Source organism: Ascaphus truei, chromosome 14 (genome assembly GCF_040206685.1).
Source record: "Ascaphus truei isolate aAscTru1 chromosome 14, aAscTru1.hap1, whole genome shotgun sequence".
Lineage (NCBI taxonomy): Eukaryota > Metazoa > Chordata > Amphibia > Anura > Ascaphidae > Ascaphus > Ascaphus truei.
Genome location: NC_134496.1, coordinates 29,362,780 through 29,384,336, shown reverse-complemented (window position 1 = coordinate 29,384,336; position 21,557 = coordinate 29,362,780). Strand labels below are relative to the sequence as shown.

The 21,557-nt window shown below is 41.9% G+C and overlaps 1 protein-coding gene across 4 annotated transcripts in view; it reads right to left on the bottom strand.

Annotated features, from left to right (window-relative positions):
• Nucleotides 1–21,557, bottom strand: part of EPHB1 (EPH receptor B1) — a 209,981-nt gene that overhangs the window by 9,580 nt on the left and 178,844 nt on the right. For all 4 annotated transcript variants that reach the window (XM_075570291.1, XM_075570293.1, XM_075570292.1 and 1 more), the window contains exons 15-16: nucleotides 20,822–20,977; nucleotides 17,021–18,167 (exon numbers count right to left, since the gene is read on the bottom strand). In XM_075570291.1, the coding sequence (XP_075426406.1) occupies nucleotides 18,059–18,167; nucleotides 20,822–20,977 (265 nt within the window). In that variant the 3' untranslated portion in view covers nucleotides 17,021–18,058. The remainder of the gene's footprint in view (nucleotides 1–17,020; nucleotides 18,168–20,821; nucleotides 20,978–21,557) is intronic.

The window sequence follows — 21,557 nt, the reverse complement described above, 5'->3', positions numbered from 1 at the left end:
GTATGTATATTTTTATTTGCAAAGCGCCGTCCATGTATGTAGCGCTACAAGAGCAGGCATATAAGTGACAAAGTAATAGGAGACATAATGGGAAGAAGCGCTACAGACAGCAAAGTAAACATTAGGAAAAGGAGTCCCTGTCCCCAAGAGCTTACAGTCTAAGTCAGGAGTGCGCAGTTTTTAACCTGCGCCACCGTCCTCCCCCCCCCCCCCCTGCCTGCTTACCTCTCGGCTCGAGCCCCCCCCCCCCCGCCTTCAGCGTCAAATGACGTTGCGGGGTAGTGGCAACGCGACGTCACGTGACCCCGCGGCTTCATTTGCCGCCGGTTATTATGGCGACACGTCGCTGGAGATCAGGTAAGAGAAGCTGCGGAAGCCTCGTGAGGTCCCCCCGGCATTTAATTTAAATGCCTTGGGGGAAAGCGCGGGACCTCTGTAGCCGCTGCACCCCCCCTGGAAACTCTCCCTCTCTCCCTTGGGGGCGCACCCATTGTCTAAGTGGTAAGCAGACAGATGCATTTAATTCTCACACCTAGAGGCGGGGTTGTGCAGAGCCTGCCACAGCAGTACTATGCAGAAATAGCCAAACGAAACGTAAATAAACCCCATGCTGGGAACACAAAATGGCAATGCTTTCAATCTTCAATGCTCTTTGCTGCCCAACTCCATGGGTTACTGACCCTCTGGCAGCCTAGGTGTCTAGTCCTCAAATACTGTCTGTAACATTTTGGCAGTATGGTGGTTATACATAATATGACACTAATTATGTATATTTACGAACACTAGACGTAAATAAAAAAGATACAGATCATTCAGTTTTATATTAAATTGTGTCAATCGGGTATTCAACATGACGCATGCAATACATTTTATTTCAAACAATGAACTATGTGTGACACTTTCATACAGTACGTACTACGCACCTTTTTCGCACTAAAATTCGGACGCACAATAAAAATACAAATATCTTAATCTTAGTACGATAGGGGCTCCTATCTGTCCACAATACTAACTCGTAGCTCTGAAATGCTACTACAATTTATAAACAGGTCAGTTATAAGGAATAGTTAGCCGGTGTTGAATCTGAGACTTGGAACGGGCTTGATTTCCTCTAGATATTGCCTTTCTACTCTCAACAGGAGTTTGCGCATGCAAAGCCCCCTCTCTCCTCCTGTCTTATCTTTATTGGCTCTAACAGGGACAGGGTGGGCTAGAGGTTTAGTAAATCACCTGATTGACAAGAGTATCCCCCTATTAAGAGGCCGGATGCAGAGAAAACGAAAAAAGCCAAATCTTTGCTTAAACTAATTATTTAAGAGAGATTACTACATGGTTGAGTTAATTGAACAATGTTGTTTTTCTTCTGCAAACTAACAGCGGTGGCACTTCTTAAAGGAGGAAGATGAAACCCCCACATACAAGAGGGACACAACAGATAGGCAGTGCTCTTCCACGGAAGGGGTTAATTTATACTCTCCTGATGTCTGACAGTGACAATGATAAGTAACAATCTGTAGGCTCCTGTAGCCGTGAATTGGTTTTAAACGAACGCGAGGGGTGTCAGATCTGACTGCGGCTTCTTAAAAATAATGATCCCGGCTGCCTGTTATTTAAAAGCCGTTCCCCTGCTGAGTTCATTGCCTTTTTTACAAGCTTTCTGTCTTCTGCGTTTTAAAAATTAAAAACTCCTGCCCGGGATTACCTTCATAAACCATACTGCCTGTATTTAAGGAGAGCTACGATCCCTTTGCATGTATCAAAGGATACAGTTTCTCTTCCAGTGCAATGTTTTGGTTACAATGTTAGCCAGGGATTTATGTTGAGAGCTGGACGTGCAGCCACCACTAGGGTGGGGATTTATATTTCGATTAGCATAGAGCTATGCAACAGGCGTAAATGTTAGGTAAGATGTCATGTGCCCGAGTGCTTTTATTCTACGACAAAACCACAATGTTGCTATATGGGACTGTGGTTTTTAACCCTGTGGGTGCAACAAGATGTGGTCGCTACGTCATGGAGTCAGGCGTTCCAGAGGGAGTAGGGGCTACATCATGCCCAATAAAGCTTGTTTTTCAGGTTAGATGGCATCCTGCGTTCCCATGGAGCACAGGATGCATTCTGCAGGGAAGGGGAATGGTCGGTCGGGGTTTAGGACCGTCGTGGTCACGTGACCGCGCTGTGACGGAGGGGCCATGGCACTCATGGCGTCCATTCTGCACTCTGAGGGATAAAAGCAGACAACGGCCAACCTTAAATAACTGCAAAAAAGATGGAATCTCAGGGCTCCCCCAAAATCAACATTGCTCAATCTCAAAATCTACTGACTTCTAAACAGTTGTACTGTATACTGTATATAAGGCTTGGCCGCTGTATCAGGGAGGGACTGTGGCAGCTATTTCCTTTGCCCAGAATCCTCTGCTTGTCTCACTGTTTATTGGCTTCTCTCTCCCAAGTGAGGGCAACGGCCTGTTGTTCTATCCCGAGGAGCTGGGATTTTCAGAGGAACTCTCTCATACTGTGAAAGATGCAAGGACGTTTAGAAGAGGACGGCAGGGAGGTGCTTTCAGAAAATAAAGAACACCAATTTGGATTTTTTAAGATTATATTGGAAAATAAATGTATATTCCAGTTCTAATAATAATTTTATCCCATATACAGTACATTTTTTCTCCTAATGGCAGTCAATGCGCTTCACAATTACAACGTAGCACCAGAGACGCAGAGCTGCACATAGAATTTTACATCCACAGACTCTGCCCCGATGACCTAACAATATAATCTTGGTGCCTGAGACACAGGGAGTCAGAGTGACTTGCCCAAGGGCACAAGAGCTAACACTTCAAAGTCAGCATTGTTTTCAGAGTCAATAGGGAATATATATAAAATATGGTGCAATTTGCAGCAAACAAAAATCATCCACGCCATTCTGCAAGCAGCGACATACAGTATGAACCAATCTTACTAATCTTGCTTCCTACATTTGTCGTGGATTTCTGAAGCAGAAGCTTACGCCACCAGAACTTGGTGAATTCAGTTGACGCAAAGAGGGAGAAATACCACACCGATTACCGGCTCAACGTCATAGAGGTTTCGGTTTAAAAAAATAATAATTTGTGTGTAAAATCTGTGTTTATTTCTGGGGGTCTTTCTGGTGTTTTCATTTTATTTAAAAAAAATCTGTGTTTGTGTCTACAATTAAAATAAAATTGACACACATTTGAATTTGCTGTTTATCGATACAATTCTTTCCAGTTTTCATACAACCCATGTTCGTCTCCTGCCTGTGGCTGGGATGCAAAAGGGGGTCAAAATTATGCTTAATTTCTAGTTATTATCAGTTTTAACCGGAAATGCAAAATTATGTTTTTTGGTTAACACCTAAACCCGGAAGGCCTGATTATATTATAGCTTGGACTCTCTCCCGCTAAATCCTCCTATAACCTCTTCCCAAAATGCTCATGGAGAAAATCCCCTGTGTACAATGATACAGAGTAAAAAATGACCCAGTTTGCACTGTTTTTTCATACATATCCACCTAAGTCTTTACTTGCTGAGCCACTATAGTTCTAAGATAGCAGGAAACAAACGACTCTTTATACCTTTATAACCAAAGATACTAACCAAGACTGCACTTAATAGAGCAGCCCCAATTCCATACAATGAGCTATATGTATCAAAGGCAAATTATTGGCACACAGTCATTATTTTGTCACAACTCGTGCTGAAATATGAGCACAATAAGTGACAAGCGCAACAAAAATAACTTGTTAAATCAATATATTGGCCCGAATAATACAAGATCCTAAATAACATAAATAGTGGTATATGCACACATACAATGAAAAGTGACCCAAAAATAATTAATAAATATTCAAACCCTCTGGTGAAACATTAGCGCTGAAATTTTTTTTTGTTTTCAAACAACACAGAGAAAATGCAGCAGGATATCAAAGCACAAGCCGTGCCGGAGGGAGTGTAATAACAAAACACAAAAATATTGGAGAAGGTGGAGGGAGCAAATCCAAATGGTGATTGCGGAAGTTGGGTCTGACTTCCGGTGGGGCCTACTTCCGTGTTAGCACTGCCAGGGTGGGCTCTCTCTCTGCTGCCGGGTAAGGTCCCAGGAGGGAGCGAGAGGAGGGGGAGGGGTGTGTGGCAGTAGAAATGTCGGAACACTGTTCAGGCTACTAAAATAAGTGCCAGAATGGCGTTCCGGTGCTATGGAGGATGGGCCCCCGAAAATATAGGGCACTGGAACAGCCGAACTGGCGGTAGTTCCGAGACACTACCCTGTACTCTCACGCTAACCACAGCTGTTTGTTTTACAAGGCTCAGTATTTTGTAGTATGGGCTGTTAGTAGTCTCCTAGCAAACCCAGAACACGGAAAAAAAAATAAAATTAAAAAAAAAAAAAAACACAGAATACTAGGCAGGGATTTTACTGTTGCCATAGAAATGCGGAGATGAAAGTGACAATTGAAAAACATCTTGTACTTGAAAGTGACAATGATGGAAAGAGACGGAATTATCGGCTTAAAAAAAAAATAAAAGATAAGGGGCGAATAATACAGAGGAGGCATGAGAACTGCACGTGGAAAAGCACGAGAGGCCACATTCACTAAACACGGGTAACGGTCAGGTTTCACTAATGTAAATAAAGAAGATAAGTAAGTATACGCAGGGATATCGCATTCTTACGAGTGTATTAGAATAGTCTGCATGCTGTATGTATCATAAGCATTGAGATTTGTAAGCGCAAGAATATCGGTATTTTCATATATTACATAAAATAAATATATACAAAATTAACTATGTACAGCGCCGCCGACAGGGGAGGAGAGCCGGGACAGATGGCCCAGGCCTGGCGGCTGCGGGGGCGGGCCCAACCGACTGGCACTGGAAGTTGGGTGAGCTTCTCTTAGTCGGTATTCCCCCTGTCCCAACTCCAAACCATCCAAATGGTGCTGTTAGACTAATCTACCTCACTCAACACTCCACTTCTACTGATCCCCTACGCATATCCCTACACTGGCTTCCTATAGCTTCTAGAATTACATGTAAAACTAGAGATGGGCGTATATCTGTGTGTATATATACTGTATATATATATATATATATACAGTATATATATATAATATTCAGTTATGTGGAAGCGCACACATAGGTTAAATAACTGTGGACCATATGAAAGACTTTTTACATTTGATATAGAATAGAGTATATTTTTTAACCCCTTTGCTGCACGACGGGCCTGCAACTCACGGGCAGGACAGCGGTTGTTGAGTTTGAGCCTTATGTGGATTATATCTAGTATATTTTGATTAGCAGCTTGTGTGTGTGGTATTGGGAGCAGTAATGCCATTTTCAACACTGCTGCAATGTATTGATATGCATCTTCAACACCTGGGTTGTTAGAAGATTCCTTAACCGCTTCCCACACAACTCTACCCTTTATTAACTGTATTGCTAATAGGTCATCATTTGAATGCTTGATCCAGGGAGTGCTATACATGCATCTATATTTACTCATTACATAGATATGCGTGGCTCTACATAATAATTAGCACCCAACATACTACTACCATTTTTAATGGGAAAGTGTTTTATTGCTAGCACTGTATATATTTTCACTGTATTTGTTCTTGTGTCGATGTTATATCACTAATAAAATGTTCTTATTTTGGCCATTATTTGGCTTTTATTGGTATCCGTCCTCCTACAGCGATGGGAGCGGTTACTATAGGTCATCTGTATTTGATTTCCAGTTAGCTACACATTTATTGGACTATTATGTAATTAGATCCTCTAATACTGGACTGAGTGCAGCAAATAGGGTCCTTTAGGGTGATTTTATTATCACCTTGTTTGTCTGTATATGTGCCTTAGGCTTTCCCTATATGCACCGTCCACAGTGTACATCATTATCTGCACTGATTGAGGTGAGCGGTGTTAGGTCGTATTGCTGTATAATAGTTCTTTTTCCCATCACTGTACTGTATGTGTTGGGGGGGGGGGGTTTGTTGGGAGTAGGGAGGGTGGGTAGTAGGGTGCCCATTCATTGCTATTGGGGTTATCATTGCTCTCATTGAGGGCATAGGTAACCACACTGGTAATCAATGAGTGTATTGGCTAGTATTGTGTTTTAATGTTTATTGTGGGTAGCGGAGGTGGGCGAAGGTAGTATTTGTTCCACGGTGGGTGTTTATGCCTACCGGGTGGGTAGCGGGAGGGGTTAACCCCTTCATTACCTTTGCAGTTGTAACCACTAAGGCAATGAAGGTGTTAACTCCTCCCGCAGCCCTCCCGCAAGGCCTAAACACCCACCACAGGCCAAATACCACCTTCACCCATCCTTGCTACCCACAATAAACCAGTCACTAGTATTTAACCCCTTCATTGCAAGGAGCTCACTAGGTGAGTGCCTCAATGATCTCATCGGAGGTACTAGAATAGGTTGATTTTCTCAAAAAACGTGAGTTGGAGCTGTTTTTCAGTTCTTGAGCAGGAGCACTCCTGCTCGGTGAGATGCACTTCTCGAACGAGATTGGCAGGTCATATAGCTTTATGAATTGCTACCTTGCCAAATCGTATGGAAAGTGCTCAAAATCCTCGATGAGTTTGTTATCGATGTTTATAGAATAGGCCCCTAAGTCCATGATTATACTAAAAAATGCTGGTGGTGTCGCGCCAAAATACATTGTCCAATTGAGGTAAACATACATCGAGCGATGTGCGCGCCGCTTGGAACTGCAGGCCGGCAGACTGGGAAGGAGACAGAGGAATTTGTTCTTGGGTGGCGACGGCCATGTCACGTGAGCGGTTCAGCCAATGAGGGTGAACCGCTCACGGCCACGCATCCCTGTCTCCTCTGCTTCTCTGCTCTCCTGTCTCCTATACCGTTGGGAGAGGCTGGGACTGAACTGGTGGTATTGGTAACATGTTGGAAACAATGACAAAGTCACAAAGATGGAGGGTCCTAACATTTTTTTTCGGGGATCTAGACTGCAAAATTTAGGAAAGAACCTCCAAGGTAGAATTTTCTGAAATACTGCCACTGCCATGCATTACCCCAGGGAAACAGTTGGAGCTTCGGGAGGTTAATGCATGGCTTAGAAAGTGGTGTAGGAAGCAGGGGGTTTTTTTAAGAGCAGTGGGACTTTTCTAAGAGGTGCTATCTTTATGGTAGAGATGGATTACAGCTCAATGAAGATGGACCTTCTGTGCTAGGGAGATGTGTGTTAAAAATTTTGGAGGAGATTATCCAATGCTGTTTCATAAGAGGAACATTTTATTCCTTCCTGACTTCAAATAATGGCAAACAGATTTCTCCCTAGATCAACATCATTCCCATGTTTACTTATAGTATTTCGTATATACATGTATATCTTTTCTAAAAAGATGTCCAACTTTTAGATTTTTTAAGATATCTATTGTATCTGCCATCACAATCTCTATGGGTAATGAAATCCACATTTGAACTGCCCTTACTGTAAAGAACCCTTTCCTTTGTTGCTGGTGAAATCTCCTTTCCTCCAACCTTAAGGGATGACGCTGTGTCATTTGTACTGCCCTTGGGCAGTTCTTTTGAAAGCGCCTTGTATTGTGCTAGAATGTATTCACAGAGCACGAGGAGCAGAGCCACAGAGGGTTTGATTACTATTTTCATTTGCTATTCTCATTAACTATTTACATTGACTGTTGTGGACTCCTGGTGCTATTTTGCAAGCTGTGTTCAGCCTTTACTGTATTTTTGCCAGCAGTGTCCTGTGGTACTTGAACTACTGGCATTGACTATAGTGGATTCTTGCTGCCGTGCTACAAGCTGTATTTAACCTACACTGCATGATGGCTATCTATTTTCAGGGGTGTCTGATTTGACCACTGATAGGGGAAGGAAGGCTTAGGGAAGTACCTCTGGGACCCTTTGGGACCAGTAGGAATGGGCCAGATGAAGAGGTAGTCCCTCGAAACGTCGCCCCCCTAGCATACTTTCCGTTCTCTGTTTTTTTTTTGTGTCATTTCCCTGTGTTTCATGTTTTTTTTCCCCCACCCCTCACTTTGTGACATGCCCATTGTGACACTGGTTTCTGCAAACACATTTGATTTATTTCTGGTTTGTTTTATTATTAAATATATTTTCTGCATTACAATTGTTTTCATCATTTAGCTATTAGACAGTGAGTGCTGGTACTTACGTAGATTTGTTAGTACTTTACAGGGGAATAAGGGTCCCCTTTTGTTCCGTGCACCCTGCAATTGCATACATTTATCACTATCTGTGTGCTGTCTATCGCCCCCCTTTCCCCTTATATTTGTATTATATCATCATATCCTCTCTTAGACGTCTCTTTTCTAATATAAACAAATCTATATTAGCTAACCTGTTGTCATCAGTCAGATTTCCCATCCCCTTTATTAATTTGGTGGGTCTTCTTTGCCCTTTGTCTAGATCCAAAATGTCTTTTCTATGGAATGGTGCCCAATGGAATTAGGATTTCTTCCCTTCCATCTATTACCCATTTAATGCAAGATAAGATCTTATTTACCTTTGCAGCTACTGCATGATATTGGGTACTATTGCTACGCCTGCTGTCTACAAGTACTCCTAAATCCTTCTCCATCAAAGATTAACCTAATTATTCCCCATTTATTCTTCTGGAGAGAAATTACACCCTGCTCTGATTTTACTACCATATACAATTTAGTGTCATCAGCAAAGATGGAGATTTTGCTCTCTATGCCAACCTCAAAGTCGTTAATAAACAAATTAAAAAGCAGGGGTCTCAGTACCGATCCTTGAGGTACTCGACTTACAACCTTAGCCCAACCTGAAAAGGTTCCATTTATGACAACTCTGTTGTCTACAGTATCCTTCAACCAGTTTTCAATTCAGGTGCAAATATTTTGAACGAGTCCAATGTGCTTTATTTGTACACTAACCTCATGTGGAACCATATCAAAAGTCTTTGCAAAATCCAAGTAAATAATATCAACTGCATTACCCTGGTCTAAATTCCTACTTACCTCCTCAAAGAAACTATTAAGGTTAGTTTGACACGACCTATCCTTCATAAATCCATGCCGACTATTACTAATAATTTTGTTTTCCATTAGGTATTCCTGAATATTATCCCGTAATAAACCTTCAAGAAGCTTCCCCACTATTGATGTCAGGCTTACAGGTCTGTAATTCCCCAGTAGCTCCCTTTTTAAATATAGACACCACGTCTGCTTTACACCAATCTTGTGGTACTGAGCCTGTGGAAATGGAGTCCTTGACCATCAAATGTAATGGTGTGACTATTAATAAACTTAGCTCCTTAAAAACTATTGGATGTATGCCATCGGGGCCAAGGGCTTTATTTACTTTAATTTTATCAAGCCACCTATGTACTTCTCCTGTAGCACTATTTTTGTAATTGATTCTTCAGATGTAAATACAAAGACAAATAATTTGTTTAATATCTTGTCTCCAATAATTTGCCTTCCCATCTCACACTAAAAGGGTCCTATATTTGTTTTTCTTAAATAACTTTTTACGGTTGGTCTTACTTTCCTTTGCAATCCTTTTCATTTACATTTTTGCTAATTTGATTGCCCTTTTGCAACTTTTGTTACATTCCTTATAATTCTGATATGATGCCTCCTTCCCTTCTAATTTAAAGAATCTAAATTCTCTGCCTCTTCCTTTCTATTTTCTCTCCTATCTGTTTATTTAGCCCCGTTTGTTTATACTTGTTTCTTTTATATTTATTACCCATGGCTATACACTGATAAGTATACTTTTCTAACAATGTTTTAAAGACTGCCATTAAAAATGGTTTTTAATTTATCTTCCACAATTTTTCCTGCAGAAATCCCAATTTTTTTCTTGTAGATTATTCCTCAATTTATTAAAATCTCCCTTTCTAAAATGTAATCTTTGTTGAACCCATCTAATATAGTGTGTGATCATTTATTTCAAATGAAACCATGTTATGATCACTGTTTCCAAAACCCTGTACTTGAATATTTGTTATTACTCCTACATTGCTTGATATTACCAAATCTGGTCATTCTCCTCCACTGGTTGTTTCCTTAATAACTTGGGTCATACTGTATAATTGTCTTTCATTACCCCCAAAACGCTGGTTCCATTTGTTGTAATACTAATCTCATTGCTTCATTCTATATCGGGATAATTAAAATCATCCATTATGCAAACATGACCTAGTTTTGACACCTTCTCTATTTAGAAAAGTATTTTGGCTTCCTCAATCTCAGAGATATTTGGTGGTTTATAGCAGACCCATACAAACCTTTTCCTTGTATTTTTATCTCCACTTCTAATTTCTATCCACAAGGTCTCAACATTTTCATAATTCCCTTCATAAACATCTTCCCTTATAATAGGTTTTAAATCCGGTTTAACATACAGATGCAGCCGCCGGTTTTAGACTACTTGCCTTGAAAAATCTGTGGCTATCTCGCAGTCTGAAATGGCCCATCGGATTAACACAGCGGGAGTCCCTGTGTTTGAATGGAACTCGCAGCCCGGCAGGATTCAAATGCAGGGACCCACGCTGTGTTAATCCGATGGGCCATTAGTCTGGCTGCAGAAATCTCACAGAGTGCTGCACAAATCTCGCATCGTTACTGCGAGATAGCCACAGACCTTCCATAGCAAATGGTCTAAAACAGGCGGCTGCAGCTGTATAAACATACTCCACCACCTCTTCTATTTGCTCGATCCCACCGAAAAAAGGGAACAACCCAGTCATGAACTGCCCAGTCATGAATTTCATCCCACCATGTTTCAGTAATGCCTATAATATCATATTACTCCCTAGTAGCTATTAGTTCCAGCGCCCCCATTTTATCTGTCAGGCTTCTTGCATTAGCAAACATGCATTTAAGGATTTTTCCAGTCTGTGCTACAGTTATCTTATCTGCTCCTGCCTTTCCACTACAATTGGATTTAGTCATTAGAAGTTTACTAGAACAGATGCAGCGTCCATAATTTGAAATCACGCGGTTTATACCTCGGAATACCCATGTGATGGCGCGGGATTACTTCCAACTGTACCACCTTAAGGCACGAGTGCATAAAATGGCATTTTAGTGTTCTAACACCTGAAATTGACACAGTAGCACAGTACTGTACACATTACAATTCATTCATTTCATTGCATATAATTGCACGCAATCCATAAAAGTCAAACAAAGCAACCGCGATAAACGCGCGTGCCTGGGGCGTTTGGCCGCATTTATGCCGCGTGGAGTACAGCAGCGCATATGAAAACGGTGCTGTGATGCCTTAAAATAATGGCCGCTGCATCTGTTTATCTGTATTTAATATGGGTGTCTCCCTGCTTGCCAAACTCCTAATTCCCTCCAATCTCCCTCCATGAACCCTAGCTATTTCCCCATGCCTATCTATTCCGTCTAGTTCAGTATCTGTTTCTTGTCCCATCCCCCCCACCCCCACTTCCTAGTATCCCCACTTCCTAGTATAAAATCTCCTCCAAAATTTTTAACACCCATCTCCCTAGCACAGAAGGTCCATCTTCATTGAGCTGTAATCCATCCCTACCATAAAGATAGCACCTCTTAGAAAAGTCCCACTGCTCTTAAAAAAAAACCCTGCTTCCTACACCACTTTCTAAGCCATGCATTAACCTCCCGGAGCTCCAACTGTCTCCCTGGGGTAATGCATGGCAGTGGCAGTATTTCAGAAAATTCTACCTTGGAGGTTCTTTCCTTAATTTTGCAGTCTAGATCCCCGAAAAAAAATGTTAGGACCCTCCATCTTTGTGACTTTGTCATTGTTTCCAACATGTTACCAATACCACCAGGTCAGTCCCAGCCTCTCCCAACAATCTGTCTACCCAATCCACAATGTGCTGAACCCGAGCCCCCAGGAGACAGCAAGCTGTTCGGTTCATGCGGTCACGGGAACAGATTGACCTTTCTACCTCCTAATAATGGAGTCCCTACCACCACAACCTTTCTTGTTCCCCCAGTATCCTGAGTCTCCTCTGTTATGTACAGTAGGAACTATTTCCCTGGCTGCTAGAGGAATCAGTCTCCCCCAGCCTTGCAATTCCTGACCTGACACCCCCAATATCTTCACTCAATCTGTCAAATCTATTGTGATGTGTCAGCTCAGAACTGGCCTGCTTCTTCCTCTTCCCCCTGCTCCATCTTCTAACTGTTACCCAGATACCTACCACTTCCAGGTCCACAATCACTGCTCCACCCGCTACACCACTAGTCCCAGCCAGGGCCTGTTTAGTGAGAACTAACCTCCTTACAAGATTGTCAATGTTTCTCAATGTTGCAAGGTGCCTCTTCAGATCAGTAATCTGAGACTCCAAAGAGACCATGTGCTCACACTTCCCACAGAGGTATGTTCTCTGGAACAGCTGCTCCAAGTGCACACGTGGCAAGATGCGCATTCTCATTCCTGCTCTTTGTTGCACTATGGAATATAAAGTCCTAACAAGCCACTGTACTTCAATATACTGTACCTTGGTTTCACACCTTCCTTTTTTCAACTTCGTGTTCTAACTCCATACTTACTACACAACTGCACTCCTTCTTGTTCTCTACCTAGGGCCGATGCAAACACTAGGGGACTTAGTCGATCGCCTAGGGCAGCACATTTTGGAGGGCAGAGGAGGGAGTGAGAGAGACTGATGGAGGGGGAGAGAGATGGGTGAGGGGAATGAGAGAAAAGGGCTGGGGGAGAGCGTGGTGGGTTGGAATAAGAGGGGTGGGGGGAGTGAGAGAGGGGTGGATGGGAGTGAGGGAGTAGGCTGGCGAGGAGGGGAGCATGTGGGGAGAGAAGCTGGTGAGAAGGGGAGCATGTGGGGAGAAGCAGGTGAGTAGGGCAGCATGTGGGGGAGAAGCTGGAGAGAAGGGGAACATGTAGGGAGAAGCTGAAATGAAGCAGGCATGTGGGGGAGAAGCAGGTTAGGAGAGAGGCATGTGGGGGAGAAGCAGGTTAGGAGAGAGGCATGTGGGGGAGAAGCTGGTGGAGGGGGGAAGCATGTAGGGAGAAGCTGGTGACGAAGGGAGCATGTGGGGAGAAGCAGATGAGGAGGAGAGCATGTGGAGGAGAAGTTGCTGAGGAAAGGAGCATGTAGGGAAGAAGCTAGTGAGGAGGGGTGTGTGGGGGAAAAGCTGGTGAGGAGAGGAACATGTGGGGAAGCTGGTCAGGAGGGGAGCATGTGGGGGTGAAGCTGGCAAAGAGGGGAGCGTGTGGAGAGAAGACAGTGAGGAGGCAAGGCCAATGCAAGCACTAGGTGGCCTATATTGGGTGGCACATTTTGGGGGGCGGTGGTGGGTGATTGCAACAGCGTGACACGCAGGAGGCCGGGAGCATAGCAATCACAGAGCAGAGGAGGAAGAATGCACTACAGAGGAGGGCGGTGGTGGCATATGTAAACGCCCCAGAGCTCAGACCTCAGTGACCTGGAAGAAAGTGACAACTTCCAGGGGCCAGGAAGAAATTTTAACTGGATGGGGAGGGGGTGAAAGAGGATGAAGAAGGGGTACAGGGGTGAGCCAGGAGAAGGGGGATGAGAGGATGAGCAGGGGGAAATAAAGGATGAACGAGGGTAAGAGGATGAAAAGGAGGTGAGGGAAAGAATGGGGGTGTTGGAGAGAGAGAATGAGGAGGAATGGGAGAAAGGGAGAGGATTGTGGGCAGGTAAGTTCAACAAACATTCAAAAGATTCCAACAGTTTGGGGGATTTTTTTTGGGGTGTGAGTTGGGAGAGAGGTGCATGGCTGAAGGTCCGCCGAGGGTGCCAAATACCCTTGACCAGCCCTGTCCACACTTAATACACAACTGCACTTGAAACACAACTGACATTTCAGTCACACAGATCAGAATTCGCAAGCTAAGGGTTCATTAAAGGCCTGTTTTAAACACAGACAGACACCAATCAGGTGTGTTAGGTAAGCAACACAAAATATTCTATTCTGCTCTCCTATTACATAAGTAGGATACAAATCAAGGAGCAATAGAGGAATTTACAAATGCAAAATTGAACCAATTGGTCCCCAAGGGGATCAACAGAAAAGACCCTCTAATAGCATGCACTCTATGATAGTGTATGGTTAATAATGGTAAATATTAGGAGTAAATATGGCTCCCTCCAGATAGATAGGGTCTTAATAGAAACAAAAATAATAACATTTTATTACATCCAAATGTCATATATGTGAACCTGTGAAAAAATAATAACACTAAAACATTTGTTTAAAATCCCCGTAGAGGAGTAGCAGTATAAGTAGGTAAATAATTTTAACCTAATGGATTATTTTCTGATAATGCTGCAACATCAGCAAAAGATTATATTCTATTAGAATCTAGGAATGTCCTTGGTTGTAGTACATGAATACCTTGGCACTGTATAGGTACTGAAGTACAAAACACAATAACAGTATGATTCTATTGCTAAGTTATAACCATTTGACTCCCAACATATAAAGTATGCTTCTTTGTTTCTAACCTCAGCATAGATGTTATACACCTCAAATATTCTAGTTCGACACACACTAATAGTGTTTTAGTGCATTTAATCCTATGATTGTGTACCTTCTTAGGCAACTGCACAAGTGTGTCTGAATATTATTGGGTGTATTTGTAACTGTTGATAAAGTTTTCACCAAGGTAAGTATCCCAATGTTGTATAGGGAAAATAGATACTGTTATAGAAGTTAATATATACACACTCATAAGTAATATAGTATTACTCTTTTAGTGTCCAATACATAGCCTGCCTTGTATACCAATGTAGTATTTATATTTCTGGTTACACCATTTGTATCAGCGTAACACCATTTAGTATTCAATTGAGACACATATTATGATATACCTATATCTCATTTAGTTGGTGACGCTTACAGATATAAATATGTCTGAATATAATTGCATAATGGCTAGTTGCACAGAAGTAGGGAGAAAGTTTGTTATATTTCAGCCCATGTATATATGTAGGGGTAACCAGTCTGCCACGGTGGGTCAAATACAAACAAGTTTAAATTCAGCAGTGGATAATAATAGATGAAATGGTGTGGACCCAGCAGTATGCAGAGAGGTCTTGCTTGACATAAACTCTTTGGTGTCCGGACACTAACTCATATAACCGGAGATCTCATGGGAGCAATTGGAACAGACGGTTATGTGATAGATGTTGTGTTTATGATGTAGTCACTTTCTTATTATTCCCTTCACATTCACGCATCACTCCAATATAAAGTTGTTTTTCCCTAATATCTTCACTCACTTTAAATCACATTCACGCCACAGTTAAAAATTACTTAATAATCTAAATTATTTATAGAGGCATCTGCATTGTCCAATAGGGGCAGATCGCACTGAAAACACCCCTACATCATAAACACAACATCTATCACATAACCGTCTGTTCCAATTGCTCCCATGAGATCTCCGGTTATATGAGTTAGTGTCCAGACTCGGTACAAGAACTAAAGATAACCTCTTCTTGCGCCAAAGCCATATATACCTTACATGTACTATACCTGGTCCGTTTTTCCAAGCATCCGATTGGCTCAGAGCAAACTTACCTATTAAGGTAATTAGACAAGTTACGCCTCCTTTATGTATATATACTGGAAACATGGGGCCTGAATTTAGACTCCTCCCCACCTGAAGAAGCGAGTAGATCTCGCGAAACGTGCGTCGATTGAGTAGAGCGTCACGAACTGTGACGTCACCGGAGTGCGACATCAGCAACTAGGAATACGGCCTGTATACCTGCTTTGTTTGTATCTGACCCGCCGTGGCAGGTTGGTTACCCCTACATATATATATACATGGGCTGAAATATAACAAACTTTCTCCCTACTTCTGTGCAACTAGCTATTATGCAATTATATTCAGACATATTTATATTTGTAAGCGTCATCTACTAAATGAGATATAGGTATATCATAATATGTGTCTCAATTGAATACTAAATGGTGTTATGCTGATACAAATGGTGTAACCAGAAATATAAATACTACATTGGTATACAAGGCAGGCTATGTATTGGACACTAAAAGAGTAATACTATATTACTTATGAGTGTGTATATATATAACTTCTATAACAGTATCTATTTTCCCTATACAATCTTGGGATACTTACCTTGGTGAAAACTTTATCAACAGTTACAAATACACCCAATAATATTGTGTTTTGTACTTCAGTACCTATACAGTGCCAAGGTATTCATGTACTACAACCAAGGACATTCCTAGATTCTAATAGAATATAATCTTTTTGCTGATGTCGCAGCATTATCAGAAAATAATCCATTAGGTTAAAATTATTTACCTACTTATACTGCTACTCCTCTACGGGGATTTTAAACAAATGTTTTAGTGTTATTATTTTTTCATAGGTTCACATATATGAGATTGGGATGTAATAAAATTGTATTATTTTTGTTTATATTAAGACCCTATCTATCTGGAGGGAGCCATATTTACTCCTAATATTTACCATTATTAACCATACACTATCATAGAGTGCATGCTATTAGAGGGTCTTTTCTGTTGATCCCCTTGGGGACCAATTGGTTAAATTGTGTGTTAGGTAAGCAATCAACTAAACCACACCCACTGCCGGCTCAAACCAGGCAGAAGGAGAGGAAAAAAGAGATGTTTACTAGAGACTTTCAATTCCCACACAAATAAAAAGGAATGAACACACTGTACACTTCCCAGCTCAGTCACCCCTCAGTTCCCTTTTTTTTCTAACTCCACACTTAATACACAACTGTAACTTCAGTCACACAGATCAGAACTCGTGAGTTGAGTTGGACCAAGTCATAAATCATCCCTTAAAATCAGTAAAGAGACAATTAAATGCTTGCATTGCTGTACTGTTGTTGTGCACAGTACGGTAAGTGGAATGTGTGTCCTTCAGAGCTATATACTGCTGCCCCTCTGGCATTGAAGGCACCAGACAACATTTTAAAGACCGTATAGAAGAAGTGCCTAGCCATAGTCCGGTACTTACCTCTTAATCCAGAAGATGTCAGCTGCAGTGTTAGACATTTTCAAGGAGAAGTTGAGATGGTCTTAGTGGAAACCCCATAAGCCCAGTGATTTTTATGCCACATGACTCTTCAGAACCTGTATTGCACCAATTAACGCAGATGTCCCCATTGTCCCCATCTGCGTGCCGCTTACTTTCTGTCCTGAGTTTCCAACACAAAGTCTGTTATTATCCAAATAGACTTCCATAAAGCAAATAACTCATCAAGGTCCCCTCTGTATATTCCACACGAGATCTCGGTCCATCTTTTCCTCTATGTACAAATACTGAATCCGCAGCTCGGTAATTTTTTTTAATTTTTTTTTAACATACAGGACATATAGGCAGACACATTTTGTCAGGTTTTCTTCCTGATTTTTTTTTCCCCCCCTTTTTTTTTTTTGCCAAAAAAATGCAAGCAAAAGAAGAAAATAAAATGTTTGTTTCTTTCATACAAACTCATCTTCAATATGAAGACATTCTAAACCATTAAAAGAATAGATGGAAGTCTGCAGGTGGCCTCTCTCCCTGATGCAGCAGCAGTGTCAGAAGCAAGGGTACTTAGGGCATCCGCGCATGGGTGAAGCTGTTGGAATGGGAGGTCCACAATCCATTTGCAATTCCGAATATGATAAACGTAAGCACCTTTGTTTGCAGTGGCCGGTACCTCTGTGTCCAAAGCAGGGAAACCTTCACAAAACACGTCCCATGGGTTTTTCAAAAGCTGTGATCTTCATTTTGATAACCCATTTGCATACAAATTAACTGAAGCGTAATACATTTTAATTGCTCACACAGATCCATAGCTGTAAGACACTCTGATGCTTTATACGAGAGACACTCAGTGTATGGACCTCAGTGTATGGACCAGTGTATGGAGGCCCATGGTTGATAAAGCGACATCTCCTGAATGGCACAGTTCGTTGGTAGGTGCACCGGCCCAATCCCATCATCTGCCCAACCTCTTTTCCTCCCCTCCCCACCCTTGAGGACTCCCTGACCCTTCCTCTCCCTAGAGTCTCATGCTATAGAGGTGGGAGACTGGCTCATTTGAACCCTCATAGATTGTATACAGTTCAGGATTTTTTTCTGGTGTCCAGCTAGTGTTATCCCTATCCTCAGAAGGTCCCTGAAAGACAGAAAAGAATTAGTCAGTCATCCATGAATTGACGGATTGTTTGTTTCTTCCATTAGAGGTCCATGTTCACATGGATGAGAAGTAAAGAGTGACACACTGTGCTCATTTGCATGTCATTACCCAGAATCCCTGACTGCAGTGGAAACACTGTTTGCCAAGCGATAATGGGGAAAGAGAGGTTTCCAGACATGTCTGAGACATGCAAATGCACCATAAATTGTATTTTTATTTACTTTACTCCATGCAAACTTATCTTCAACAGTATAGTACAACTTCTCATGTGTTAGTAAATCAAAGAAGTAGATTCTGGTCAAGATGGTCCTGGAGAAATGTAGATTTGTTGTACGTTGTGATATATTTTAAGGTCATATTGCAACCTATAATTAATGTACTGTAGTTAGATGGTGCAGATGTTAGGAGCTTATATTCTAACATATAGTGCTGCAAATGTACTCAATGGGGTATTTCTTACTTATGCTTTAAATGTGCAATACCTGTTTGCGGACTAAAGACAACATTTTGTAGGGATATTAATAATCTAATTAAACAAATGTTAATGTGATTAAAGCAAATATGTGGCTGCTTTTGTTTCTTTGGAAGTTAACCATAAGTCAATAAAGATATGGGTCGAGGTCAGGGTGAGAGGGGGAATCAAGGTCCGTAGGTGTGAAGGGGTGATGGGACCCGCTGGTCGGCTGGAGGGAAAGTTAGTGAAGATAAGGGCTTACAGAGTAGTCATTACGGGGCATTCCAAAGGTAAAGTTACAGGACAAATAAAATTAAGGTTAATAACTCAAAAGTATAAAAAGATAAAAATATTATAAAAAATACAAATAGGACACCAAGCATATACACAACATGGGGGGAAGGATAGAAGATAGAGTAAGGCTGGTCATTTAGCAACACCTAGTCTTTTGCGGGAATTCTGATATTGGAACCAGTGGGTTTACTGTTTGAGACCACAAAGGGTTATCTTAAGAACTAAAACAGGGCCATACTGAGACCCTCGGGTGGCCTGGGAAGTGGTAGCCACTCATCGTGACCTATTTAATAATAGAGTAGAAGGGATCCTGGAACCTAAAATTTAGTGGGTTAGGGGATATGTAGATAGAACTTTTTGCAGAATGGACCACGATGAAAGCAGAATTGGGCAATTTTAGTAGGCGAAATAGAGGTAATCTTGGAGCAAGGCTTCATAGGTGGGAGACAAAAGGTTTTTATTCTACCTACTGTTTGTTTTGGGTTTACATGACAATGTCTAAAGTTCTGGCAGTTATGTCAGAAGTTATGTTGTTAGTGATAAAGCTGGGTATGGAGCGGGAGCTGCCCCTGCTCGGGTTGTTTCCATGCCCCATCCTCTTGGTGTTGGGGTAGCCCCCTCAGCACCAACAAAGTCCCTTGGGACGCCGGACATCTCTAACGTCTGGAACCGTGGGTCCTACTATGTCGGGTCTCAGGGGAGTCTTTTCCCAAGGGCATACGGGTATAGGTCACCTCTGACCTCAATAGACCAGGATGGAGTTTTCCTGTTTCCTTGTCCTTCCTATATGTTTGGTCCCATCCCCCACCCCTCGCCTCTCACCCTCAAGGTTTGTTGAGAGTCCAGAAATATTAAAATTAGACCATCTAAACACTCCCCCCCCCATCCCCCCTCTCCACCTTTCCCCCTTCTTTTGTTTTATCTGTATCAATTGCTGTGTTAATACTACCTACGTATGATACTGAATGAAGCTGTTGAAATGTCATGTATTATCTGTGCAAAAAATCAATAAAAATTTAAATGATAAAAAATAAATAAAAAAAGATATGGGGAGAGGCAAACTCTTGTTGAACACAATAACATAAGGGAAACGGGAGTGGCTAGAGGTAAACAAACCCCTCCCAAGTTTCAGCACATTGTGTTTACAAAATAACTATAAACCCTGATATAAAAATTATTTTAAAATGTCAGATTTTGGTTAAAAAATGTATCAATCATCCAAATGTGACTAGAGAAGGTTGAACCTGTCCAAATCCGTTTCCCAGGAATTCAGTGGATTGATTAGACCAAATCCGCCTCCCCCACCCCAAAAAAAAAATCCATCTGTGGATTGGGTTCTATAAAAGCAGAGCGGATTTAAAAGAATCAGAATTCAGATTTCATATTGAATATGAAATCCGTTGTCGGATTGTTAAACATCTGTACTCGGATTGATCCGAGAGAGAGGGGAGAGAGTGGCATGGATTGAAGATGTATGCCTTGTAATCGTTTTATCATTGTCCTGAGGCATTTTGTTTTTCTCTGCACTGTACACAGAGTATCCATTCTGAATCATATTGGTATGGTGTTACACATCAACCATACACAAGTTTCATGGGAACAGAACTCTTTTCTAGTGGCTGTGTTGGTTCACTGGAGGTTTAACCGACGAACTCTCGTGTCTTCTTCAGGTGTTGGTAGACCTGAATATTAGGCTTCCGACGTCTGAAGAATGGACTTGTGAGGTCATGAAACCTAATATGCCAATTGTATATGTGAAAAACTCTTATGTGATCCATTAAAATCTATCACAACATACAATAAACCTATAGTGGAATCCAGAACCCAAATTCAGAACTCCCAATGGTGTGTGGCTGCGACACAGGATGTCATGTGTCATACATACTCTGATGTCATCTGGGCAACAAGCTGTAGGGAAGTGAAGCCAGAACTCAGAAAGCTATCTCTGTATTGACCCATTTTAATAGCACTCAGCCAGTCATCTACTGAGGTAAAGGCTGTGAAGTCTGGTATGGAGCGATCGAGCAGCGGCTGGGAAGGCCTACAGGAAAACACACAAAGAACATAGTAAATAATCTGTCCAAGCTGCTTCATTCAAGAAGCATTATTGCTACATCCTATAAAGCATTTCAATACAATGCAATTCTCTGCTATCTACTGAAATCCGCAATACACTTACAGTACATATACTCCTGTCTGTCTCTGGGTGCCTGTGGCAGTGAGGGAGTTAATAGGTGTGGTGCTGGGCTGCTAGCACTGCAGCAAGAGCTAATCAATCTCTCTGATAAAAGAACTGCAAAGGATGCCTAAGCCTGGAGAGAGAATGCAGGGAAAACTCTACTGCACTGATTCTAGATTTATATCAGGGGTGGCCAACCTTTTTTTAGGCGCGTCAATAAAAGGGCACACATTTTTTGGCAGGCCACTGTCCTACTGTCACCTCTCCTCCTCTCTCACTCAACCGCCCTTCCTCCTCTCACTCAATTCCCCCCCCTCTACTCTTCTCTCACTCACTACCCCGCTCTTCCTCTTACACAATTGACCACCCTTCTCCTCCTCTCACTCAATTCTCCCCCCCCACCTAGGGTAAGGATCAGACAGAGCGCTTAGGTGAGGTAGCA